The sequence below is a fragment of the Microcebus murinus genome, chromosome X, assembly GCF_040939455.1.
Source record: "Microcebus murinus isolate Inina chromosome X, M.murinus_Inina_mat1.0, whole genome shotgun sequence".
NCBI classification, from domain to species: domain Eukaryota; kingdom Metazoa; phylum Chordata; class Mammalia; order Primates; family Cheirogaleidae; genus Microcebus; species Microcebus murinus.
In genome coordinates this window covers 5,505,555-5,532,263 of record NC_134136.1, presented here as the reverse complement: position 1 = coordinate 5,532,263, position 26,709 = coordinate 5,505,555, and the positions used below count along the sequence as shown (strand labels likewise).

Genomic DNA, 26,709 nt, shown 5'->3' with positions numbered 1-26,709 from the left:
GACTTGAGAGTTTAGGGTCTTTTCAGGACTTCTCTAAGCATGCATCTAGCCCTGGACACGCACATGGCTTTCTAAATTCCCCAGTAAACATGGACAATTTTGAATGATCTAATTTCCCCCCTCCCAAGCTTTTCCTCTTAAGCTTTGAGGACTCTTTGGACTAGCCCAGGACAGACTAGAACAGACAAAATTATTTGAGGTAAGTCAGCTGGGCTTCCTTCAGAAGCAGGGACCAGAGTCTCACACTGGGAATGTAGACTGAGTATAAAGAAATGCCAGTGAGCCAGCCGGGGTCCCAGGGTACGGATGAATAAAAATGCCACAATTCTTACATAGAATTGTTAGATTGCCCTTTTTTTAGTTGAACATTTACTTGGTTGCTGTAAACCCTAATTATTTACTTTTTGTTGATGTTTGGATGCTTTCATACAGGGACTGATGGTTGAAGCTATCTGCTTCACCACGTTTACAGATGTTCATGCAAACAAAGCACCCTCGTCCCTATTGGTTGGGGCCTGAGAGGCTGCCAAACAAGGAGCGCGCTGGATGGTGGGGGCTGAGGGAAGCCAACCAATGAGAAGGCCGCGGCGCCCAGAAGGCGGGCGTTGAGCAAGCTTGGAAGCCTCGAGCTTTGTTGCATTGTTTGAGGCCGTCACGCGCGAACACTGAGGCAACGGCGTCGCTCAGCCGGTTAGCCGGTTAGAGGTCGTTGCTCCTGAGGCGGGCGAGTGCTAGGCTCTCCCGCCGGGAACAGGGCAACCATCTGCCTTCAGCCCCGGCAGATCGACCCAGCGACATGAGTTCCCCCGATGAAGTGTCTGTTTGTGGGGCCGCTTTCGGCCTGGAGGGTGGGGAGCAGGCCAGTGTCCCCCTGGCCGGCCCTGGAGCCCCGCGGGTGCCCGTCCTAGGCATTGATGTGGGGGCGCCGCGGAGCGGCGAGGGCGAGGGCGGGCTGGCAGACCCCGAGAGTTTCGAGGCTGAGCAGGAAGTGATAGAGGCGGGAGGGGCCGTGCTTTGGGGCCGGGAAGGCCGCCCCGGCACCCCGACCGAAGAGAAGGGGAACGAAGTGGACTTGGAGTCCCGCCAGGCTGACGAGTCTGTGGCCATCGTGCAGCCGCTGAGCGACTCGGCTGGCCGGGGCGTCCGCAGACTCCAGTCCTCAGAAGGCCGCGATGCCCAAGGGTCCACCGTGTGGCCGGACCTAGAAGCAGGTCCCAGTGTTAGAGGCGCCCTGACTACCTCTGCTGCCCCTCCACCGGTCATTGTACCCCGGAAAGTCTGGGCCCGCGGGAAACCAAAAAGAGGCGCTAAAAGTAAGCTGAGCCTGGGCTGCAGGGCTTTCCAGCAGCCCTCCGTGGAAGGCCTGGTCGAGCTGCCTTCCGACCCCGAGTCACCAGATGAGTTCAGTGAGATACCGATGAGGGTGAGCATTTACCCCAAAGGAGGAGAGACAAGGGCAAGCCCAGCAAGGATCCCGGGGAAACACCTAGACACTCGAGTTTGCTTGTCAGGGAGGACTTCCTTCCCATGCCAGGACCTTCTTGACCTCTGCTTCCCGAGGACTCACTTCAGGCATGGAAAGGCAGGCCGTTGGAGAGCTGGACAGCTCTTCCTCTAAGAAAATGCACAGTGTGGCTCTTTTCTTGACCCAAACAGTCCAGGCACACCAGCACTGGGAAGAAAGAAATCTATGGCTAGGAAGGCAAAGGATTCCCAGCCTGTGGCCAGAGATGATAATGACCCCAATAGAGATCCAGTCCCAAAGCCTGAAATAAGTAGCCCATCCTCTTCCTGTCTGCTCACACTTCCCCTCCCCCAAACAGGCATCTTTACTCTGTCCTTTGCTCAGGGCCTGTCCTTGTGAGTCCACGGTCATTAGGATGCCCCATCGGGGCCATCTTAGTAGGGGCACACATTAAGAGAGCACTTGGTACGTGCCTGGCACTGTTCTTGACCTATTTCAGGTTTCCTGCTCCTCCCCAGAGAGGAGCTGGGCTGGCACTGATTTGGGTGAGATGATCCTTTCCAGTTTGGGCTGCAAAGCTTGGGTGTCTAGACTCATCAGCCTCCTGGCTCCCCCTTCCTAGCTGTTCCCCAACTATGCCTGGAAGGGGGCCTGGACTGTCTCAGCATCCCCCTGTTTTCTCTGGCTGAGCCCTGCCTGCCAGCCTGGGACTGAATAAGGGAGAAAGTGCTAATGAGATTATCACCGCCAAATGCCCCTCCTTTCTGTCCACCTCCTCCCATCCCCTGCACATACATGCTCACACTCACACGCCCTGGCCCAGCTCTAACAAAGTTTTCTTTCAGCTTCCAACGCCCAGGCCAGGGCCACCTTGCCTGCACATGCATCATGGAGAATTCAGCAGTGGGGACCCCAACACCAGAGCCCCCCATGTTCCGGGAAACTCACGGGCCTGGGCCTTGAGCCAAGGAGGCATCACACCCAGAGGCCAAGCACCCTCTAGTGAGTCTGTGGGTTTGGTAGACGTGGAGGGGAAATGGGTGGAAGAAGACAACATCTGGCTGTGTCACTTCTGGGGGCTCAGCTTTGTTCTGAGGCTTCCATGCCTACCCTGGCAGCTCTCCCATAGGAAAGGGAGTGTCACCAAAGCTGTGGTGGGCGTGATTTGTAGCAGCACCCCAAACTCTGACTCCAGAACTAGACTCTAACCAGAACTGAGTCTTTTAAGTGAAGTCCTGTTCAACCCCATCACTCCTCCCAGGCCCAGCTGTGGCTGCAGCTGTGCTAGCGTCCAACCCAGAGCCACAATGCTAGGGGGCCACAGGCACAGATGGCCTGACACTGGGGAACAAGAACAGGGAAGGCAGGCCCAGAGACAAGGCTGCAGCTGCTGGGCCGAGCAGGAGCCACTTGCTGCCAGCAGAGGGTGATGGTGCCTCACTTTAGACCCCTGCATGCCCTGTCCTCCTCCAGGCTGGGAGGCTTGGAAGCTGGATTCTGTGTTGTCTTTCAGGTGACCAGGAGCCATCTGTGCATGCCCCAAGACGGGAAAGGCAGCAGCAGCCACCAGGATCACAGGGCTGTGTTCGGGTAATGCCTAGTCTTGCTCCTAGAAATTTAGTTTCTAACTAGATGGTGGGATCCGTGTCCAGGTTAAAGTGACTTCTGTGTCGTCCCCTCCTCCTCCCATCCCACACCAACTAGAGAGAGGGGTCCTGCTTTCCACTGAGGATTCCTTGCTGCTCTGGCCACTGGGCTGTGGGCGGTGGCACATGTTAGGGCCACAGGCAAGAGGGAGGACGAGGAGAGAGGAGGCCAGAATACACTGATCATTTCTCTTCCTCCGGTGTCCGCTGTTCTAGTGTGCCGAGCTGCAGAGAGAGAGAGACGACATTAAAGAGCAACTAGGTATGATGAACCCCTGGCTCGGGCTGGGGCAGGGGTTGAGACAGACCAAGGTATATTGCCGCAGGTGCTGGGAACAAGGGGCAGGGATGGGCTGCAGGTGACGGCGGCATCCCTGGCAGCAACGTTCCCGTGGGAAGGAGAACCAAGGGGGACTGGCCCCGGAACCTTGTATGCACTCACAGCCAGGGGTGTGCACGGATAGAAATGTATCGGCTCGCTCTGTGTACACTTTGCCAAGGAATCCCACAGGGCTCCTTCCCTTAGCACGTTTAGCGCCACCTCCTTTATTTCCCCCTTCCCTGCTTGGTATGGCTTGTAGGGGTTTTATTGTTGTTTCTTTGTTTGTTTGTCCTTTTAACACGTTCTGAATGGTTCTGGTGTGCCTCAGGGTTTGAGAAGCACTGGTACAATGTGTTCCCGTTTAGAAGACAGTCTTACGTTTAATTCAGGTGGTGGGGCGTTAGTGGGTCCCAGGGCTGCTTGGACAGGGGCTGCTGAGGTTTCAGGATGTAGGGCTGGGCGGTTGCCCTTGGGAAAAGGGGAGTGGGTCTCCGTATCCCTATGTGTGGAGTGTCTGGTTACGCCTCTCTATTCCAGTGGCCATGCAGGGCCTGGCTGACAAGTTCTAGACCCTTTGACGTGAGTGAATGAGTGTTACATGTACCATTCCTCTTCCTGAGAAGCTGCTGACTTTGTGGGACTGTGGGCCGGCCCTGGCTCGTGGCCGGATACTGACCATTCTCTGTTTGACAGGTTGAATCCAGCCTCGTCCTACAAGACAAGCAGCTGGTATGTTTGGAGCTCAGGAGCTACAGCCAAGTTGGTTCCCTTTGTTTCTTTTTCAGCAACAACTTCCTCTTACCCCCTGCTCTTGTCCTCTCCTCACCCCAGTTTACAGCAAATTATCCAATTAAAGTAGCTCTCATATTAAAGTAGCTCTCGTCTTCTGTAGTCTCCCCTCTTTCTGGGGGGGAGGGGGTGTTGCAAGGGAGGGGAGGGATGGGGGCAGCAGGTCCATTTGGAGCATTTTAAGCCCAGTCACTAGGCACCTGTGCTGGGCCTTCTCCCTGCGGGTCGTCTGGGCCAGGATCTGGGTGGCAGCCCCGTGCTCAGGCTCACCCTGCCCAGTCACATCAGCAGGCCCTGTTCATGGTCCCTCCCAATATCCTCCAACTTGGGGGTCTCACGGTTCCCAATCTGTGCGTCTGTGTCGCTCCTCCCCCCCCCCTTCAGCAGGAACTATTGACCTCCTGCCAGAGATCCCACCACTCTTTGCCTCCTCAATGGTTCGCTGTCCTGGTTCTCCCCCCTCGCCCTTCTTTTCTGTCACGAGCATCCTTGGTCTCTCCCATGGCTTCATGCCCCTGGCCTTTCCCGCACGGTCATTGCAGCAGGTGTTAAAGAGCACGGTTGAGCTCCTCCCCAGCCGGGGCCCCGGTCTCTTTCTGGAGTCACGCTCTCCCTCTGGTGCCACCACGTACACGCACAGCTCGGCCAGGAACCCGAGCATCATCCTCAGTTCCTCTGTAGCCCTCACCTTTGACACTCGCTTACCAAACCCCGGGAGTTCTCCCGCCATACTTGCAGTGGAGGGGTGGAGCGAAAGGGGAGCTGCAGGGAGCAGGGGAGAAGGGAGCAGGTTGGTCTCCGGGCTGCAGGTGGGGGGACTGAGTGCGCTCTGCTGCCTCGGGGCTCCGCGGCCTCCACTTGGACAAGGCCAGTTAGTTTCCAGGGTGAGTGTGCATGCTAGGTCTGAATGTTCCTGGATGGTCCCCATCAGACACCTTTCGGCCACCCCCATGACACGGACTTGGCTGGACGTGATATTTCCGTGTCCCAGCTCAATCTTCCAGACTGCCCCCGAGGCCACATGAGATTCCGTCTGAGCTCCCTGTTGTGACCTCACCCTCCCTGACAGCTGGGGTCGCCTCCTTCCTTCGGCCAGGGTCCCGGGCCGGCCGGCCTGACACTCGCAGGGACACATTGATGTGAGTGAGGTGAGTGCACGTTCTGCCAGCTCCCATCGTCCAGAGACTGGGTGTTTCCCAGACAAGCAGGGGACAAGTGCAGATACCATCCGGGGTGAGCGTGTGCAGGGAGGGATCTGTCTGTGTGTGTGTCTATGTGTCTTTCTGTGTGCTTGTGAATCTCAGCGGCCATGACCTCCCAGGAGGGAGAAAGAGCTGATTCAGGGAGCGGGGCAGTGGGCCAGCATCCTCAAGGGATCCAAGGAGTCGAAGCAAGGGTGGGGTCTACCTTTCACGAGAGGTGTTCTTCAAGTGCAGAAAACACACAGGAGTGCCCAGAGTGGGTGGAAGTGGAAGTAGCCAAGCCCAGTGCCGGGCGCCAGGGCTCTCAGATGCTGGAGTCCCCGGAGTAGACCCTGGATCCTCTGTGCGACAAATATGACGTCTCAAAAGTCCTGTGCGTGTGGGTGGATGATAGTGTGAAGGCTGGCTACGACACAGTAGGTGGGACGTGCCTTCCCTGTGAGGCAAAGGGCTCTCGTGGGAGACTGACCCGTGTGAGTTGACCGAGTCACAGGTAGGATGGGCGCAGTGAGGATGGAAAGTAGGGAAGAGGGACAGCACTTGGAAAACTGCTCAGGCGTGGCACCACCCCTGCCCATATTCTCACTCTGCCTCCCTTCCGTGCCGCGTGGCATGAGCTCAGGGACAGGGACCATCACGCGTGTGGTGGGACAATCACAGACCTCAGAGCCAGAAAGGAACATGAGTGGGGACTTAAACCATCTGCTTCAAACCCTCCCTTGAGAAGATGGGCTTGATTTTGCAGGCTGAACCTTCGACCCCGACCCAAGTGATGGTTTCTTAGCAGGGTAACAGCGGGGCTGGCGTCTGGGTGCAGACGTGAGGCAGAGACTTTCCAACTTGGGATTCTGACGCCGGAGGCATCTAGGCCAGTTCTGATGGGAAGAGAATTCCAGCACCAGGCACTGTCCCAGGAGGCGTGAGGCTGTGGTCGGCAAGGGCAGGAAGGGGCAGCAGGTTGAAGCAGGTGTGGAGGGCATGAACACAACCCGTGGTGACTATTTGCCTGTCCCGACTCCCTGCTGTGAGCACAGGCTCTCTGTTCCACATGCAGAGCACGTACTGCGGGAAGATGCTGCTGTGTCCTGTACCCAACAGGCCACGGGTGGGGCTGACACTTCCATCTCTAGGGGAGGTGAGTGGCAGAATGCGAGGCTCACATTAGAGCCATCCATCTGGGCCCCAGAGGACAGGGGACGGTGGAACCCCTCCCTCACTCAGTGCCCTCCTTTTGCCCTTCCCTGCAGCGGCCTCTCCCCCCAAGGGAATGTGGGGTGGCCTGGAGAGCCCTGGGCCCCGCCCTGCGCCCTGGGCTCCTCAGCTCAGAGGGGGCTCTGGAGATTTGCTGAGCTGCATGCCTGCCCGAGATGCAGCTGCAGCGGCACAGCCCCGAACAAAGTCCCACCTGTGCCAGGTGCCAGGGCTCCCAAATGCGCATGTCCAAATGTGACCTTTCACTCGGCAGGCAGAAGAGGTCACCTCGTCTTCCGACTCCAGCTATGGATGAAGGCGTGTGACTGAGCAGGCCAGTGAGCCAGGGGCAGCAATGGTGGCCACCCGGGCTGTGGCGGAGCACACGGCAAATGCCAGCACACGGCAAGTGCCAGCACACGGCAAGTGGGGACGTGAGATGACAATCGAGTCTGAGAGTCGTGGTGGTGAGTGACAACTGTGGATTTTAGTCCTTGCTGTCACAGCCTCCTGGGTGAAACTGGACAACTTCACGCGCGTCTGTCCTCAGTCTCCATGCCAAGAACTCGTCGTTTCCCCATCCACATGTCCTTATCCGTTTCCTCCAGTGATGAAGCAAACACCCGCGTTGGCCAGGTGCGGCGCGTTCGCGGGAGCTGCCGGGGTGGCCGTGCGAGCTACACCCGCGGGATTCCAGAGTGCACTGTGGCCGACTGCAGCGAGAACCGTGCCCCGTGGTTGTGCGGTGTCCAAGTCCCGGCCACACCACACAGAGCAAGAAGCCGAACGCTGGCAGCGTTTGCAAGCCTCCTGTGTGCCATCCATCTCAGTGCAGGACATCGGGAGACTCTTCCTGTCAGTTTGTCCCACGACTGGTGATGTTCACTGTGACCATGTGGTCAGGGCGCTGTTTCAGATCACTCTGTTGTGAAGCGACCGTCTTCCCTCTGCAGTTACTAAGCATTCTCTGTGCTGTCCCTGCAGAGACAGTGTGCGGATATCCAGCTCCCCCGTAGGATCCTCGCTATTTTTTGATGTCCGTGTCACTTATGCTTATTTCTACCTTTGCTTTGCCTATATCGGTCCCCTTCCTTGTTTTGTTTTCTTGATCAGTCTCACCAGAGCTTTGCCAATTTCATTCTTTTACCAAACAACCAACTTCTGGTTTGTTGATCTTTTTAAATTGCATACTTGTTTCCTGGCTTAGTCATTTCTGCTTTATCTTTACTACTTCCTCAACTTTCCTTGAGCTTATGTGGCTGTTTTTTCTAACTTCTTCTCATGATTTTCAGCTATCTTCTTTTCCATAAATGTTTTTTTCACCCCACACACCCCTCTCGGTGCTCCTTTACTTCCATCAACAAGGGGTAATGAGTAGTGTTCTTGTAATCATCCAATTCCAAATATGCAAAACAGCACGAATTTCCACTGTCATAGGACCGGATCAGTAAATTGCGGCATATTCATACAATGGAATACTTTTTCTGCAGTGGAATTGTACAAAGTGCTCCTACACAGAATAATGCATATGAATCTTACAAAGATAACATTGAGTGGAAGAAGCAAATAACCATATAAGCATATTTAATGATTCCATTCATAACTCTAAATAACAGGCAACACTAACCTACCTTATTTAAGAATGCATACTTAGGATAATAAAGCCATAGAGAAAACTAAGGAAAAGATGATCTTAAAAACAAGGATAGTTTTCTCTTGGAGGAGGAATGGAGCTAATATCAGGCAGGGAAACCCCAGGAGCTTTGGAGGACGCTGGCAGTGTTCTCTTCTGGGACCTAGGGAAGTGTTTCTGTAGAGGTTCATTTGGTAATCATTTATTAAACCACACATATATTGTGGTATTTTCTTTATGTATATTAACTTTCACTATAAAAGGAAAGCAAAATAGTACTAAGGAAAATAACATTAGCGTAAACATAGTTTTTCATAACCAGAAGGATAACTAAAATTATTTTCTTTATAGCAGATCTCATTGAAATTATTAATATCATTTTATTTATTGTAATGGCTTTATTTTCAAATTGTCATAAATTTCACTGAAAAATAATAAGAATGATGCCTACATAATTATAATATCAATCTTGATTTTTTTGTAAATATTTTGCATTTGGGTGCTAAATTTTATTTTTTTATTATTATTATTTTCTTTCTCTCTCTCTCTCTCTCTCTCTCTCTCTCTCTCTCTCTTTCTTTCTTTCTCACTTTAACTTCCAAACTCTTGAGATGGATGCTGAATTTTAATTCACAATTTAATTGTGGGCCGGGCATGGTGGTTCATGCCTGTAATCCTAGCACTCTGGGAGGCCGAGGCAGGAGGATGGCTCAAGGTCAGGAGTTTGAGACCAGCCTGAGCAAGAGCAAGACCCTGTCTCTACTAAAAATAGAAAGAAATTAATTGGCCAACTAAAAATATATAGAAAAAATGAGCCAGGCATGGTGGTGCATGCCTGTAGTCCCAGCTACTCGGGAGGCTGAGGCAGGAGGATCGCTTGAGCCCAAGACTTGGAGGTTGCTGTGAGCAAAGCTGATGCTATGGCACTTTAGCCTGGGCAACAGAGCCAGACTCTGTCTCAAAAAAAAAAAAGGAATTTAATTGTGATTTTGTGTTGAAGCTCCATAGAAAGATTGCACTTGGTACAATTTCTCAGAGCAGATTTGTCGCCTCCCTATTCTCTTTGTCTCAGAAGTGGAGGACCAAGAACTGGAGAAAAAGAAGTGAAAGCAAAAAATCCAAAAGTGTTGGGCGTGGTGGCTCATGCCTGTAATCCTAGCACTCTGGAAGGCTGAGGCGAGAGGATCGTTTGAGCTCAGGAGTTCAAGACCAGCCTCAGCAAGAGCGAGACCCCGTCTGTACTTAAAAGAAATAGAAATTAGCTGGCCAACTAAAAATATATAGAAAAAATTAGCTGGGCATGGTGGCACATGCCTGTAGTCCCAGCTACTCGGGAGGCTGAGGCAGCAGGATCGCTTGAGCCCAGGAGTTTGAGGTTGCTGTGGGCTAGGCTGACGCCACGGCACGCTAGCTCAGGGGACAGAGTGAGACTGTCTCCAAAAAAAAAAAAAATCCAGAAAGATTTGCGTTGTAATACAGTTAGTTGACCAGCTGAGGGAAGTGCCGTTTAAGCTGTTTGTTGGAAAGGAAGTGGCGGCTGCCGCTGATTCATGCCTTTTAAATTAGTCCTCTTCTGTACTGTTCGCTGCTGGGACTGAAGGGGTCATTTGTGTCAATGAAGGCAGCGGCAGTGGTGGCGAGTGTTGTTTTGATGGGCTGCCTCTCCCGTGCCTGTTTAGCACTTTCATCTTAACGCTGACCTTGCCGCTGCTTCCACCTCAGCTACCCCTTTCTTCCTCTTTCTTTTCTGCAGGCAGAAACTGAGACCAGTGACGAGGCCCTGAGAGGCAGAGCGACAGTAGGTGGGTGTGTACAGCCCTTCAAGGCCCCATTATTTTTGGGTAGCAAAGCTAGAAGCATTTTCCTAAAAAGTCAGCCTCCAATCCTTAGTGATTTTACCCTGCTTTAATTTCTAGCTTTGCGTGTCCCCAAGATGGCTCAAGTGAAGGCTCCACACTACTTGGTGACATTAATAGGGTCAAGTAGGAAGAATGTCGAGGCTATTTATTTAATTGATGAAATGGAATAAAAATGATTCTCCGGGGCCACCCCTCTGCCTAAAGATAAATAACATTTCCCATTATAACTACCACTCCTTTCTCTGACCCCATTATTTAGAAGTCCCACTATGTCACCTCCCTTACTTAAGGGTGGGTCCGAAGCAGAAGTCTAGGAACCATTTATGTCGAAACTTTCTTTTTTTTTTCTTTTTTCTTTTTTTTTTAGAGATGGGGCCTCACTCTGTCACCCAGGCTGGAGTGCAGTGACATGGTCATAGCTCATTGTAACCTCCAACTCCTGGGCTCAAACGATCCTCCTGCCTCAGGCTCCCGAGTAGCTGGGACTACAGGTACGTGCCATCATGCCCGGCTAATTTTTTAATTTTTTGTAGAGACAGGTCTTATTGTCTCTCGACAGCCTCAGCCTCGCGAGTAGCTGGGACTACAGGCATGCGCCACCACACTAAGTGAACTTTACTTTAAATGACTACTTAAGTAAAGGGTCTTCTCAGATTCTTGTTAAGGATTTTCCATCCCTTTAAACTACATTTTCTTCTCTTCTTTTTCTTTCTTTCTTTCTTTTTTTTTTTTTTTTTTTTTTTTTTTTTTGAGACAGAGTGTCACTCTTTTGCCCGGGCTAGGGTGTCCTGGTGTCAGCCTATCTCACAGCAACCTCAAACTCCTGGGCTCAAGTGATCCTCCTGCCTCAGCCTCCCGAGTAACTGGGACTACAGGCATGCACCACCATGCCTGGCTACTTTTTTCTATATATTTTTAGTTGTCCAGCTAATTTCTTTCTATTTTTTTAGTAGAGACAGAGTCTCGCTCTTGCTCAGGCTGGTCTCGAACTCCTGAGCTCAAACGATCCTCCTGCCTCAGCCTCTCAGAGTGCTAGGATTACAGGCATGAGCCTCTGCACCTGGCCTAAACTACATTTTCTTTATTGTTAATTCTATCATACTAGAAGACATTTTGTGGGGAAAAAATGATTTACCCATAATTCTAGGACCCAAACGCCTGAACTGATATTTTTTTCCTCCATAGTTCCTCCCCTAAAATCATAAAAGTATAGGATATTAGAGCTTGGAGAGATCTAATAGGCCAACTCATGGGTAGTGCACAAGTGAGGCTTCTGATAACTTGAGGGGCAGTGCCATGTCAAGGCCACCAGATTGTTCAAGGCTATGCCTCTTCAGTCTTCATTTTGTCCCTTCAGCAGGAAGAAGCTGCTCCCACTCCTCTGAGGCCTCGTGTGGATGGATAGCGAGGTTGGTGCAGCTTCTTCCCAACCTCTTGACTAGTTCTACGCGCTGCAGTCTACCCCATCTGCTGTCAGTTACAGCTAGAGCCAGATTAGGCCAGAAGAGCATCCCAGGTGAAGGGTCAGCTGCCCCCTTTACCCCACCCACAGGAGCTGTGGCATGCTGAGGTCACCCAGGATGGCTGTCTCTTGTTGCACAGTTCTTTCCAGGCCTAGGAGATGGCAGAGTAAGGCAGGGCAAGCACTAGATGAGGAATCAGGAGACCTAGCTTTCCTCTAACCTGCTGAAAATCACTTCCCCTTTGGAACTTCTGTTTCTCCATCTGTGAAAAGAGGAAGGTGGCCTGGAACAGTGGTTCTCAATCTGGGGTCCATGAACTTCCTGAAATTGGGTCCGTATTTGTGGGCGGTGATGGAGGCAGTCTCCTGGGGAGAATGTGCAGACCTTTCATCAGATTATCGAAGGGGTCCTGTTGTGGACTGAATAGTATCCCCCCAAAATTCATATGTTTTAAAGCCTAACGCCCAGTGTAACTATTTGGAGACAGGGCCTTTAGGGAGGCAATGAAGGTTAAATGAGGGTGAGGATCTAATAAGTGCCCTTATAAGAAGAAGAGACATCAGAGCTCGGGCTCTTTCTCCACCATGTGAGGACACAGCAAGAAGGCAGCCATTTATAAGTCAAGAAGAGGGCCCTCAGGAGGAACCGAATTTGCCAGCACCTTGATCTTGGACTTCTAGCCTCCAGAACTGTGAGAAAATAAATTTCTGCCACATAAGCCACCCAGCCCGTGGTGTTTTGTTATGGGAGCCTGAGCTAACTAATACAGGTCCCATGACCCGAAAAAGATTCAGAGCCACTGGAGCCACTCGTCCCCAGAAACTGTGCTTGGACATCCATGTCGTGCTGCAATATGTCTCTAGACATTTTACAGACTTGTTGAGTTTTTAATCTTTTGTATACATGTTTTACATAGTTGTGATTATAGTGTATATGCAGATCTGTTTTCCTTTTTTCTAGAATTGTGTAGCATATTTATTATTGCAGCCTACTGTGTTTTCTGATGGTTGCATAGCAAACAAAGTTTGGATGTGTATAAACCAATATCCAGAGTTTAAGTCCTGATTCTACCAGGTACTACCTGTGTGACCTTGAGCAGGTTAGCACATATCTGTGTCTTGTATATAAAATGGGGATGAGATTAATATCTACCTCAGGTGGCTATTATAAAAATCAAATGGGTTAAGGTATGTAGAGGGCCTGGCACATACTAGAGTTTCAACAGATACTAGTAGCTCTTGTCATTGTCATTGTTGAACATTTAAGTTGTTAGATTTTCTTGCCCTTATAAATTGTACTGCTGTGATCAAGTATCTTTGTACATAGAGAATTTGTTTTCTTTTAAATAATTTCCTCAGGCTAAATTACCTAGAATGGTATAACTGGGTCAATAGGTTATTTTTTCTATAATTTGGGATTTTTATTTTGTTTTTATCAAAGATCTTATTTATATTTAGGTGTAGATCTTGTGCATACATAAAAAAAGGAAAGCATAAGCAAAAGAAATCAGTTAACTTACTTCTAGAAGTTCTTTATATTTGGTGTAGAATTTTTCTGAATGCCTTTTAACTCAGAGTTATCTCTGTTGCTGGTTTTACTCCCTATGGTATCCTTTGGTGGTATAGCATTTATCAACAGACTGCTCCCCTGTTGGCTTCAGGATTTTCTTCTAAGCTGCTGAGACCCCATCTGCACCCTTTCAGTGGAGATGCTTTCTTGATCTTAAAAGAGGATTTCATGCATAGGCAATGTCAGCCATACCACAAAGCTACCAAATGGCCAATAGCCATCACCGACTGTCAGAAGTATCCAGATTTCTGAGACACGACAATGTGAAAAAAAAGGTATGTCTTAGAATCGATGAAATATGCTGACTCATCAGTACTGTGAATTCCACCTTCTTCAGGTAGAATATTTTTTCATGAATTTTATTGTGGATATTTGAGATTTACAGCATGATGCTATGATGTTACTATAGATAGTAAAATGCTTACTAAAGTAGAGAAAATTAACATTATCTATCACTACACATACTTTTTTGTGACAAGAGCAGCTAAAATCTACTTGTTTAACAAAAATCCCTAACAAATACAATTTTATTAACTATAGCCCTCATGTTCTACATTAGATTTCCAGACTTCATTCATCTGACAAAACTGCTACTTTGTATTCTTGGACCTACATCTCACTATTTCCTCCCCTTCTCCCCTCTTCAACCCTGGTAAGCACTGTTTTATTCTCTATCTCTGTATGTTTGACCTGTTTGTTTAAGATTCTACATATAAGTAAGATCATGCAATATTTTTCTTTCTGTGTCTGGCTTATTTCACTTAGTATAATGTCCTCTAGATCTATCCATGTTGTGGCAAATGACAGGATCTCCTTTTTTAAGGCTGAATAAAATTCCATTGCATGTGTATGTGTATATATGTTGTGTGTGTGTGTGTGTATATATATCATATTTTTATACATTCATTCATCAGTGAACACTTAAGCTGTCTCCATATCTTGGCTATTGTGAATAATGCTGCAATGAACATGGGAGTGCAGGTGTCTTTATGAGGTGGTGATTTCATTTCATTTGGGTATATACCCAGAACAGGGACACAGGGACTGCTGTATCGTATGGTAGTTCTATTTTTTTTTTTTTTTGAGACAGAGTTTCACTCTTTTGCCCAGAATAGAGTGCTGTGGCATCAGCCTAGCTCACAGCAACCTCAAACTCCTGGGCTCAAGCGATCCTCCTGCCTCAGCCTCCCAAGTAGCTGGGACTATAGGCATGTGCCACCATGCCCGGCTAATTTTTTTCTACATATTTTTAGTTGGCCAATTAATTTCTTTCTATTTTTAGTAGAGACAGGGGTCTCACTCTTGCTCAGGTTGGTTTTGAGCTCCTGACCTTGAGTGATCCTCCTGCCTCAGCCTCCCAGAGTGCTAGGATTACAGGCGTGAGCCACCGTGCCCGGCCCCTAAAATTTATATGAAACCACAAAAGACCCAAAATAGCCAAAGCCACCCTGAGCAAAAAGAACAAAACTGGAGGAATAAAATTACCTAACTTCAAATTATACTACAGAGCTGTAGTAACCACAACACCATGGTACTGGCATAAAAATAGACACACAGACCAATGGAACAGAATAGAGAGCCCAGAAATAAGTCCATACATCTATAGTGAACTTAATCATTGATAAAGTTGCCAAGAACATACAGTTGGGAAAGGACAGTCTGTTCAATAAATGGTGCTGGGGAAACTGGATATTCATATGCAGAAAAATGAAATTGGACCCTTATCTCTCACTATATAAAAAATCAAATAAAAATGGATTAAATACTTAAATCTAAAGTCAAACTATGAAACTGTAAAAGAAAACACTGGGGAACTGCTCCAAGACATTGGTCTGGGCAATGATTTCATGAATAATATCTCAAAAGCACAAGCAACCAAAGCAAAATTGGACAAATGGGATCACATCAAGTTACAAAAACTTCTACACAGCAAAGGAAACCACCAACAAAGTGAAGAGACAACCCACAGAATGAGAGAAAATATTTTCAGACTACCCATCTGATAAGAGATTAATAACTAAAATATATAAAGAGCTCAGACAACTCAATGGGGGAAAAAATCAGTTAAAATGGGCAAAAGATTTAAATAGACATTTCTCAAAAGAAGACATAAAAATGGCCAATAGGTATCTGAAAAAATGCTCAACATCATTAGTCACCAGGGAAATGCAAATCAAAACTACAATGAGATATCATCAGTTAAGATGGCTTTTATCAATAACGAATGTTGGTGAGGATGTAGAAAAACGGGAACCCTCATACACTGTTAGTGGAAAAGTAAATTGTTGAAACTACTACAGAGAAACAGTATGGAGGTTACTCAAAAAAACAAAAATAGAATTGCCATATGATCCAGCAATTTCACTACCTGGTATATATATCCAAAAGAAAGGAAATCAGTTTTTTGAAAAGATCTCTGCACCTCCATGTTTATTGCAGCACTATGCACAATAGCCAAGATTTGGAATCAACTTAAGTGTCCATCAACGGATAAATGAATAAAGAAATTGTGGTACATGTATACAATGGAATATTATATAGCCATAAAAAAGAATGAAATCCTGCCATTTGCAACAACATGGATTGAAGTGGAGAACATTACGTGAAATAAGGCAAGCACAGAAAGATAAATCTCACATGTTCTCACTCATATGTGGAAGCTAAATATTAAAACAATTGATCTCCTGGAGACAGAGAGTAGAATGATGGTTACCAGAAGATGGGAAGGGCAGCAGGGAGGAGGAGATAAAGTGGGAATGGCTAACTGGTGCAAAATTATAGTTAGATAACTAGAGGGAATGAACAATAATTGATAGCACAACAAAGTGACTGTAGTCAACAATAAGTTATGGTATGCTTTAAAATAACTAAAAGAGTAGAATTGGAATGTTCCTAACACAAAGAAAGGATAAAGGCTTGAGGTGATGGATACCCCAATTATCCTGAATTGATTATTACACATTGTATGCCTGTATGAAAGCATCACATGTACCCTATAAATACATATTGTAATGTACCTATAATAAATAAAAATAATTTTTTTAAAAAAATTTGAAAAAGAAGTGACAGGAGGAAACAGGCTGGGCATAGGTCATCTGTTTCACTGGCATGGGTGACAGCAGAGGCAATGTTTCTGCAGTTAATCAGACCAATTAAGCAGTATTGTTTCCGGGAGCTTTGCCTAGACCCTCTCCTATAGCCCTTCTAACAATTCTGCCAGGAATAAATTCCCTCCTGTCCCAACTAGTTAGAGTTGCCCACGTCTGATCTCTTCCTTCCTTCTTCTTTATTATCAAAACCCTGATTTTTTTTGGGGGGTAGCAATATGTACCAGCTAAAAAACTACATTTCTCAGACTTTCTCAAAGAGAAAGATAACCACATGACTAAATTCTGACCAGTGAGATTTAAGTAGAAGTTGGTATGTGAAGCTTTGGGGAAAATTCCTTAGGAGGCGAGCTGACCTCATTGTCCTACAAGATAATAATATCCCTTAGCTGGGGTTGTGTGTGTTAGCACCTCCAAGCTAGAGTTTCATTTTATTATTGTTGCTAACTATAATCCTAGGGCACATATTTAAGGGGAAGCATCTTCAAAAACAAAATCACACCCTAAAATGCATTTAAATTATGATAAGGCAATAAAGAGTTGAAATTAGATTTCCTACTGGATATTGATAACTCCCGCAGGAGATGGAGAATGCTTTTTCAGCTGTGTACAGTTATGTACATAGAGTCATTTTACCTGAATCCCATTCAGCATGTATAAGGAGTCCCTGGGTATAAATTGGCCAGGTGCTTCTGTAGATAATGTTAGTGCAGGGAATATTCGATAAGCCGGAACCTGAATCTATTGCCTTGCCTTTTTTGCAGGTAAATTTTGAGTTATAGGCCGGGCACAGTGGCTCACACTGTAATCCTAACAGTCTGGGAGGCCAAGGTGGGAGGATTCCTTGAGGTCAGGAGTTCAAGACCAGCCTGAGCAAGAATGAGACCCTGTCTCTACTAAAAATAGAAAAATTAGCCGGGCGTGGTGGTGCATGCCTGTAGTCCCAGCTACTTGGGAGGCTGAGGCAGGAGGATTGCTTGAGCCCAGGAGTTTGAGGTTGCTGTGAGCTAGGCTGACACCACAGCACTCTAGCCCGGGCAACAGAGTGAGACTCTGTCTCAAAAAAAAAAAAAAATTGAGTTACAGGGACCACTGATTTGGGTTTCATTTTGTATTTTTGCAAGATTTTCCGTTGAATAATAATTAATGTCTGTCTTATGGAAAATCTGTATTTGTGATTCAACAAATGCTAATTTTTCTCTTGTTTGCCCCACATCTTTTCTGGTACCTTCAGAAGTTGATTTTGTTTTTCATAATGGGGCTATTTCTTAGTGTTTTAAATTAGAATAATCCTGCCTTGTGAAGCTTTAAATTATTATTATAAATTCCCTTATAGATTAAGAGTTCCTGATTTAACATTTGTGGGTTTTTTTTATTTTTTTTTTTAATTTTTATAATTTTTAAATATTTTTTCCTTTTTTTTTTTTTTTAAATCACCAAGCAAGCTTTAGTACCTGAACTGGTTTAACATTTGTTTCAGGCCGGGCATGGTGGCTCATGCCTGTGATTCTAGCACTCTGGGAGGCCGAAGCGGGTGGATCCAAGGTCAGGAGTTCTAAACTAGCCTGAGCAAAAACGAAGCCCCCGTCTCTACTATAAATAGAAAGAAATTAATTGGCCAACTAATATATACAGAAAAAATTAGCCGAGCATGGTGGCGCATGCCTGTAGTCCCAGCTACTTGGGAGGCTGAGGCAGGAGGATCGCTGGAGCCCAGGAGTTTGAGGTTGCTGTGAGCTAGGCTGACGCCATGGTACTCTAGCCCGGGCAACAGAGTGAGACTGTCTCAAAGAAAAAAAATTTGTTTCAGTGTGCCACTGCGTGTTCCACACTATATATATCACATCATTCTTCAGCATTATAGTCTATGGAACCTAGTACTGAAATTTGAGTATCATTTCTCCCCCCCCCCCCCGTCAAAAGTGTCTAAATGCTTATACAAATATATTTTATAGCAAAAGAAAGATGAGAGGGAGAGCTGATCTCCTTTTGCCTTTGCCTTTTCTTCCTCCCTGCTGCCTTAAAGGTAGATGTGAAGGCTGGAGCTCATGCAGCCATATTGTGAAGGCTAAATGACCATTCTAATGTCTGAGCATAAATTTAAAAAGGAATATGCATCCCTGAAAACATCATGAAGACACTAGTTCAGCCCTTGATGGCCTATCTTCAGACTATTCCTTAGAAATTAGAGAAAAAAACCCTAATTTGTTTAAGCCACTAATTTTTGAATCCCACTTATTAGGAGCTGAACTTGTATCCTAATTGATTTAGAATTTGGTACCTCAAAGCAGAAGCTACAGATTACAGAATCTAAAGTTTTAGATTTGGATAAATGTAGAGAGTTGGTCCTGGGGCCATAAGGGTAAAGATAGGGCAGGCTGGAAAGTGTATTACTCTTAGTTATGGAGTGGTGGAACAGTTAATTAAATTTGTGGTCTGAAAGTAGATTCTGTGCCACCCAAGGCTATAAGTTAGGTCAGTTAGGTTATTTTTTAAATTGTGCTTTAGGCCAGACGTGGTGGCTCACGCCTGTAATCCTAGCACTCTGGGAGGCTGAGGCGGGAGGATTGCTTGAGCTCAGGAATTTGAGACCAGCCTGAGCCAGAGCGAGACCGTCTCTACTAAAAACAGAAAGAAGTTAATTGGCCAACTAAAAATATATAGAGTTCAACAAGCCATGATTTTTGGGTGCAAAAGAAAGAAAAACTAAAAATAATTTAATTTATTTAAAAATTAAATATATATATTGAAAAAATTAGCCGGACATGGTGGATGCTGGCTGTCTCCTCCTCTCTAGTGACCCCTCATGTTCAGGCCTTACAATCCATTGTTCCAGACCCTCCTGAGACCTAAGCAACAGTGGACTTAAGAGCTCAGGCTCTCCCCTGCAGATGAAGGGGAGCCAGGCCCTAGGGTGCTTTCAGAGAGGGGTATACGAGGTGTGCTTTAAGAAAATCCCTGGCTAAATGATCATCAAGATGGCAGACTAGGAAGTTCCTTTTCCCAAAGAAACACCAAGTTAACAATATATGCGCCAGAATAGGCTGGGCATGGTGGCTTACACCTGTAATCCCAGCGCTTTGGGAGCACTCCAGCCTGGCAAGAGTGAGACCTTGTCTCTTTTAAAAATGTATATGTACCACAAGTATCAATAAAATAAAATAAAAAATGAAAAATAAACAAAAAAAAAGATGAAAGAAAAGAAAGAAAGAAAGAAAGAAAGAAAGAAAGAAAGAAAGAAAGAAAGAAAGAAAGAAAGAAAGAAAGAAAGAAAGATAGATATATACCGTGTTTCTCCGAAAAAAGACAGGGTCTTATATTTATTTTTCCTCAAGAAGACACCCTAGGGCTTATTTTCAGGGGGATTTGTTAATTTTTAAGTACGGTACAACAATCTACATTTATTCACATATAGTTAAATTGTCTTCTTCTGGAACATCATCATAACTCTCCCAACCCCGAATTCCATCCTGAATGTCTTCCGACTCTATTTCCTTTAGAACCATGGGCCCCGATCTCTCCTGTCGAGCCATAGAGCTCTCATGGGGCAGATGAGAGGGACTGCTCGTGTTCTTTACCTGCTCTGTGGCGAAATGCACGGGTTGGGCAGATGCGCTGCGTGGCCACGCCCGTCACTAGGGCTTATTTTCGGGGTAGGGCTTCTATTGCACAAATGCTTAGAAATCCTGCTAGGGCTTATTTTATGAGTAGGTGTTATTTTTGGAGAAACACGATATATATATACCAAAATAACTATGAGAACTCTAGAGACCAGTTTAAAAATTACAGTGCCTAGGCCATTGTAAAGTCAAGAAAGGATTCCAGCAAAAGGGGTAGAAAAATTTGTGGCTTTTGGCACACTCGTTCATGTCCCTCTCCGTATGTGGCATATCACAGAGCAACCAGGAGGAAGTCCCCCATATCCTGGCTTGTCCCTCAGGATGCAAAACTAAAGAGTGGACCATGTGTCCAACATTCTGGCTTGTCTAAGAGCTGCCTGCAGGCCTGGTTTCTGTCTTGCCTGACTCAGAGCTCTGAAAGGGCTGGGATCAGAGTTTGGAAGCCACTGAAAACAAGTGGGAAGCATATTAGGGCTACAGATCTGCAGGAAGACACTAGGAGGAGCAAGAGATCAAAAAAAGCTTGAAAGGTCCTTGAACCTCCAGCCAGGCTACTTGACAAAGGTCTTTCCCTGCACTAAGCAAGGATACAAAGACTGGTAGAGGTGGTTGCTTTTTCAAATATCCAAATCACAGCAAAAAAATTACAAAGCATACAAGAAATGGGAAAACATGGCCCAACTGAGGGAACTAAACTCCAGAAACTCACCCTAAACAAACACAAATCTATGAGCTACCTGACAAAGAATTTAAAATAACTTTTGGCCAGGCGTGGTGGCTCACTCCTGTAATCCTAGCACTCTGGGAGGCTGAGGTGGGCGGATTGTTTGAGCTCAGGAGTTCCAGACCAGCCTGAGCAAGAGGAAGACCCCGTCTCTACTAAAAAAAAAAAAATAGAAAGAAATTAGCTAGACAACTAAAAATATATACAGAAAAAGTTAGCTGGGCATGGTGGCACATACCTGTAATCCCAACTATTCAGGAGGCTGAGGCAGGAGGATCGCTTGAGCCCAGGAGTTTGAGGTTGCTGTAAGCTAGGCTGATGCCATAGCACTCTAGCCTGGGCAACAGAGTGAGACTCTGTCTCAAAATAAATACAATAACTTTCATAAAGATGCTTAATGAGCTGTGGAAGAACACAGACAACTAAACAAAAAATCAGGAAAACAGTGCATGAACAAAATTAGAATATCAACAAAGGGCTAGAAAGTATTTTAAAAGACCAAATAAAAATTCTGGAGCTGAAAACAGAATAACTGGATGAAAAACTCATTGGAGACATTCGGCAGCAGATTTGATCAGGCAGGTGAAAAAATCAGCAAGCTTGAAGATAGGTCATTTGAAATCATTGAGTCACAGAAGCAAAAAGAAAAGAAAATAAAGAAACATGAAGAGAGCCTAAGGGCTATATGGGACACTGCGAAGAAGACCAATGTGTGTGTTATTGGAATCCAAGAAGGAGAAAAGAAAGAGAAAGGAGCAGAGACTTTATTTGAAGAAATAATGACTGAAAACGTCCCAAATCTGAGGGTAGAAATAGACATATAGATTTAGTAAGCTAAAAGAACTCCGACTAAAATAAATCTGAAGAAAACCACAGTAAGATACATTACAATCAAACTATCTAAATTCAAAGACAGAGGGGATCTTGAAATCAGGAGAAGAGTGATTTGTCACATATAAGGGAGCTTCCATAGGATTATCGGGAGATTTCTCAGTATTATAATAACTTTGCAGCCCAGGAGGGATGATATATTCAAAGTGCTGAAAGAAAAAACCTGTCAGCCAAAAATACTGTATCTGACAAAACTGTCTTTCAGAATTGAAGAAGAAATTGAGACTTTTCCAGATAAATGAAAGCTGAAGGAGTTTATTACCAATAGTACCATTGTATAAGAAGTGCTAAAACAGTCCTTCAAGTTGAAACAGAGGGATGGTAGACAGCAGCACAAAGATGTATGAAAATATAAGGTTCTCCAGTAAAAGTAAATACATGGACAAATAGAGTAACCTGTACTACTTTAATTTTGGTCCCTAGAATTTAAGTGACAAAAACATTTTAGAAACTATAAATCTATGTTAATGGGTACACAATATATAAAAATATAATTTTTGACATAAATTACATGAAGTGAAGGTTGTGGAGCTGTAGATGAGTAGAGTTTTTGTATGCAACTGAAGTAAAATTCTTACCAGTATGAAATAGAACCTTATAACTTTAAGACATCTTATGTAATTGCAATGTCATCCACAAAAAAAAAATCTATAGAATATACACAAAAGGAACTAAGAAGGGAATCAAAGCATATCACTACCAAAAAAGTCAATGACACACAAAGGAGAGCAGTAAGAGAGGAAAGGAGGGATGAAAAAGCTACAAGACACACATAAAACAATGAACAAAATGGCAGTAGTGGGCCCTTCCCTATCAGTAATTACTTTAAATATAAATGCATTAACCGCCCCAATCAAAAGATGTAGATTTAGTGAATGGATTAAAAAAGAAACAGGGCTGGGCGTGGTGGCTCACGCCTATAATCCTAGCACTTTGGGAGGCCGAAGTGGGAGGATCACTCAAAGTCAGAAGTTTGAGACCAGCCTGAGCAAGAGCGAGACCCTGTCTTTACTAAAAAAATAGAAAGAAATTATCTGAGCAACTAAAAAAAAAAAAAAATATATATATATATATATATATATATATATATATATATATATATATATATATAAATTAGTTGGGCATGGTGGTACATGCCTGTAGTCCCAGCTATTTGGGAGGCTGAGGCAGGAGGATCGCTTGAGCCCAGGAGTTTGAGGTTGCTGTGAGCTAGGCTGACACTCTACTCAGGGTGACAGAAGGAGACTCTGTCTAAAAAAAAAAAAAAAGAAGAAGAAAGAAACAATCTAACTTTACACCTCACGAAATTAGAAAAACAAAAACAAACTAAACCTAAAGGAAAAGAAGGAAATAATAAAGATTAGAGCAGAGATAAATGAAACAGAAAAACATCAATAAAACTAATAGTTTTTTAAAAGATCAACAAAACTAACAAATGCTTAGCTAGATTTTACAAAAAAGAGAAAAGACTCTAACTAAAATCAGAAATGAAAGAGGAGACATTACAACCAATGCCATAGAAATAAAGAAGATTATGTAAGAGAATATTATGAACAATTGTATACCAACAAATTGGGTAACCTAGGGGAAATGGATAAATTCTTAGAAATAAACAACCTACTGAGACCGAGTCAGGAAGAAATAAAAAATCTGAACAGACCAATAATGAGTGGAAGATTGAATTGGTAATCAAAAATATCCCAATGAAAAAAAAGCTCAGGACCAGATGGCTTCACTGGATAATTCTACCGAACGTTCAAAGAATTATCCTAAAATTCCTCCAAAAAATTGAAAAGGACCTAAAAAAGAAGAATTCCTGACTGCAGTATAGAGCCTGGATTGGAGAGGGGCACAGACTGGAGATAGAGAGACCAGGGAGGGACTGTGACAATTATTCAGGCAAGAGATGCTTGGACCATGCCAGACTGTATGGAATGAGAGGTGGGATTTTTAAGAGAGGGTTAGTGTCATAAGGAATGTCTGTCTCGGTAAAGATTTTAAATATTATAAAAAAAGAAATAAATTTAATTAAAAAAAGAAAAAATAAAAAAAAAGAGAGGGTTAGGAAGTGACACTGGTTTAGAGAGGAAGGCAAAAAAGTCAATAGTGACAGATTTTGGACCTGGGTGACTGAGAGAATTATGTAACCACTAGCAAAAATAGGGAATTCAAGAAAAGGAAGTAATTTGGGGAGAGACGAATTTTGCTTTGAACACACTGAATTTGAGGTACATGTGGGACAGCAAAATATAGAAGCCCGGTAGGCAATTAAAGCACAGATCTGGAACTCTAGCGAGAGGTGGGAGCTGAAGGTACCAAGTGGGGAGTTTTCTGTTTAGAGGTGATGGTCGAAACCAAAGATTGATGAACTACAGCCCACAGACCAAATCAAACCCACCACTTGTTTTTGGATGGCTTGCAAACGAAAATGTTTTTACGTTCTGAATGTTTATCTAAGCACCTACGCAATTGCCCTGATTTCGCCTCTTGGCCCACAAAGCCGAAAAGATTTACTCTCTGACCTTTAAGAAAAGTCTGCCAAGCCCTGGTTGAAGCCATCAGCATAGAGGTGTTCACCAAGTTAGTGGTGTCGAGAGAAGAACATCGTGCTTGAGGAACAGAATATACAGCAGCCAAACCACAATAAAGCAGCAACGGCGATCAAGGAAGGAGACCGTGTCAGAGAAGTCAGAGAAGACAGGAGGGCCCGAGCGCCAAGTGCCAGACAGAGGATGAGGACTGCCATCTGGGCTTGGCAGCTGGGAGGTCGTTGGTTAGTGGTCGTTAGGCTGGTGACCAAGCAGAGTGGCGGGAGCAGAAGTTGGGTGGTAAGGGATTAACGCGTGATGGGCAGGTTGGGGAGCGTGCGTAGACTATTCTTTTTTTTTTTTGGAGTCTCGCTTTGTTGCCCAGGCTAGAGTGAGTGCCGTGAAGTCAGCCTAGCTCACAGCAACCTCAAACTCCTGGGCTCAAGCGATCCTCCTGCCTCAGCCTCCCGAGTAGCTGGGACTACAGGCATGCGCCACCATGCCCGGCTAATTTTTCCTATATATTAGTTGGCCAATTAATTTCTTTCTATTTATAGTAGAGACGGGGTCTTGCTCTTGCTCAGGCTGGTTTCAAACTCCTGACCTGGAGCAATCCTCCCGCCTCGGCCTCCCAGAGTGCTAGGATTACAAGCGTGAGCCATTGAGCCCGGCCTGTAGACTATTCTTTGAAGACATTTCATAAAGGGATGGGCCAGCACAGGGAGCGATCTGGCGTGGGGAGCTGAGAAGGTGGTTTTAGAATGGAGGAGACCTGAGTGTGTCATGTGCTGAGGGGAGGGAGACGGAGAAAGAACAGCTGAAGAGTAAACGAGCGGGAGGAGCATTGTTGGGGCGAGGCCTGAAGGAAGCGCTACAGAGTGCGAGTCGGGGCACTGGGCAGAGGAGGCGCTGGCAAGGAAGGGGACAGTTGTCCCTCAGCCATGGCAAGCAGAGGTCAGGGAGAGGCAGAGAGACTTTCTGAGGGTGCTCCTGCAGCCTAGGAGAAAAGGGCTTTTTCTCCTGCGAACTTGGACATTGGGGAGCTAAAACAGTATGCAGAAGGTTCTCAGGCCTGGGGCCTATCCAAAGAAAGGGGGTGTGGGAATGCGAGGTACAGTGAGCACAAAACAGCTGGCCGTGGAGTTCTGGCTTGGCGGGGAGGTGACTTGAGACCACATGAAGATGGCCTGGGAGATTGAGGACAGCTTGAGGGGCTAGAACTCAAGCTGAAGGCAGCGTGAGTTTGGTGGAAGGAAGAGAACTGAAAGAACCAGAGGTCACACTCAGAAAAGAGAATTTCCAACTTAAAATCTTGAAAATGAAACTATGATTGAGTGAAGAAAGAGGCATCCTAGGTGTGATTAAGTGTGTGGGAAGCTGAATGAGAATGGAGGCGGAGATGACTGAAATCAAAAGGAACAGTTATGGGGTGTCACTGAATCTTCCTTGCGTACTAGGAAATAGAAGGTGAAGGAGCTGAGGCACTGAGAGGTTAAGTAACCAGTCTGAAGTTACACAGCTAGGAAATGGCAGAGTCGGGTTTTGAACCCTGATCTATGGCCCTAACATCCACTTGATCATGTCACAACAGGAACATGGTGCTCCGCTCTCACTGAGGATAAGAGCTGGGGATGAGGTAAAAAAGATGACATGCTTGGTCACTCGTTACTCGGCATTCTGGGAATTCTTATAGCGGGACCGATCCTTATAAATTTTCTAACTAAATTTATTTCATCCTATCTAAAGGCCATCAAGCTACAAATGATCCTACATTAAAAAAAAAAAAGAAAGAAAGAAAAAGATGGCACGGATTGAGAAAGACAATGTCCTGCAGGTGAAGGCTGGTTGAAACAGAATGAAGCATGAAGTTAATTTAAACATCAGGAAAGGAATAAAGAGGATTTCATCTGTATGAACAGGGTTCCTATAGTAGAGACTTCATTTATTATCTCTCTCTGGACCGCTTTTAACTAAAGTGGTTCTTTAGAGGTTATTAGTGTGAAGCACATGACAATGCGCAGAACACTTTCACTTCATCTCTCGGTCTCTTCACAATGGTCTCTGAGGGCAGCTATTATTATTTTGCTCATTGTACTGATGAAAAAACAGGGCCTCGAAAGCTGATTGCTCCATGATCACACAGGAAGTGATGGATAGGGGCGTGCAGTCCACACACCATGTTCTTTTGTTGACTCAACAAAGTGAAAGTAGAACCTATGCCCACACCAGCCCGGAGTGTAGCAGTAATCTCTAGCTCTAGGCCAGGGCTCCTCAAACTTTTTAAACAGGGGGCCAGTTCTGTCCCTCAGACCATTGGAGGGCCGGACTGTAATTTAAAAAAAACTATGAACAAATTCCTATGCACACTGCACATATCTTATTTTGAAGTAAAAAAACAAATGGGCAAAAACACCAGCACGTGGCCCGCAGCCCGTAGTTTGAGGACGCCTGCTCTAGTGCCTTCAGCCTAAGGTGGCTGAAACCAGAGGGAGGTGGTCTGAGAGAATGAGGAGGCCTGGGGCCTGCAACCATATCCTTGGAGAGAAGTAGTAGGAATCTTACAAGTTGGTGGGAATATGGACATACGAGGTGTAGTCTGTACCTTCAAGGAATTCATTAAGTGGAGGAGAAAGAATTATTTAAAAAATTATAATCCCCACAACTGTATCAACTCCCTTTAGAGGCAAAAAAAAAGAATTA

The 26,709-nt window shown here is 45.6% G+C and overlaps 1 protein-coding gene and 1 long non-coding RNA gene across 2 annotated transcripts; both read left to right on the top strand.

Moving 5' to 3' along the window:
• Positions 1-644: 644 nt before the first annotated feature.
• LOC105855304 (uncharacterized protein CXorf49-like) lies at positions 645-4,308 on the top strand. Its single transcript, XM_012736180.3, has 5 exons — positions 645-1,423; positions 2,311-2,467; positions 2,979-3,055; positions 3,328-3,373; positions 4,127-4,308. The coding sequence occupies exons 1-5, from the start codon at positions 797-799 to the stop codon at positions 4,129-4,131; spliced, it is 912 nt and encodes a 303-aa protein (XP_012591634.2). The 5' UTR covers positions 645-796; the 3' UTR covers positions 4,132-4,308.
• Positions 4,309-9,772: 5,464 nt separating this feature from the next.
• On the top strand, positions 9,773-25,895 carry LOC105855306 (uncharacterized). The gene is made up of 5 exons (XR_001146552.3): positions 9,773-10,050; positions 10,475-10,598; positions 13,231-13,414; positions 13,699-13,791; positions 25,756-25,895. It is a non-coding gene; the product is annotated as an uncharacterized LOC105855306 (long non-coding RNA).
• Positions 25,896-26,709: the final 814 nt, after the last annotated feature.

Coding starts and splice junctions, on each gene's coding strand:
- LOC105855304 (XM_012736180.3), top strand. CDS start 797: ATGAGTTCCCCCGATGAAGTGTCTGTTTGTGGGGCCGCTTTCGGCCTG. Junction 1,424..2,310: donor TCAGTGAGATACCGATGAGG/GTGAGCATTTAC, acceptor GTTTTCTTTCAG/CTTCCAACGCCCAGGCCAGG. Junction 3,056..3,327: donor GATCACAGGGCTGTGTTCGG/GTAATGCCTAGT, acceptor CCGCTGTTCTAG/TGTGCCGAGCTGCAGAGAGA.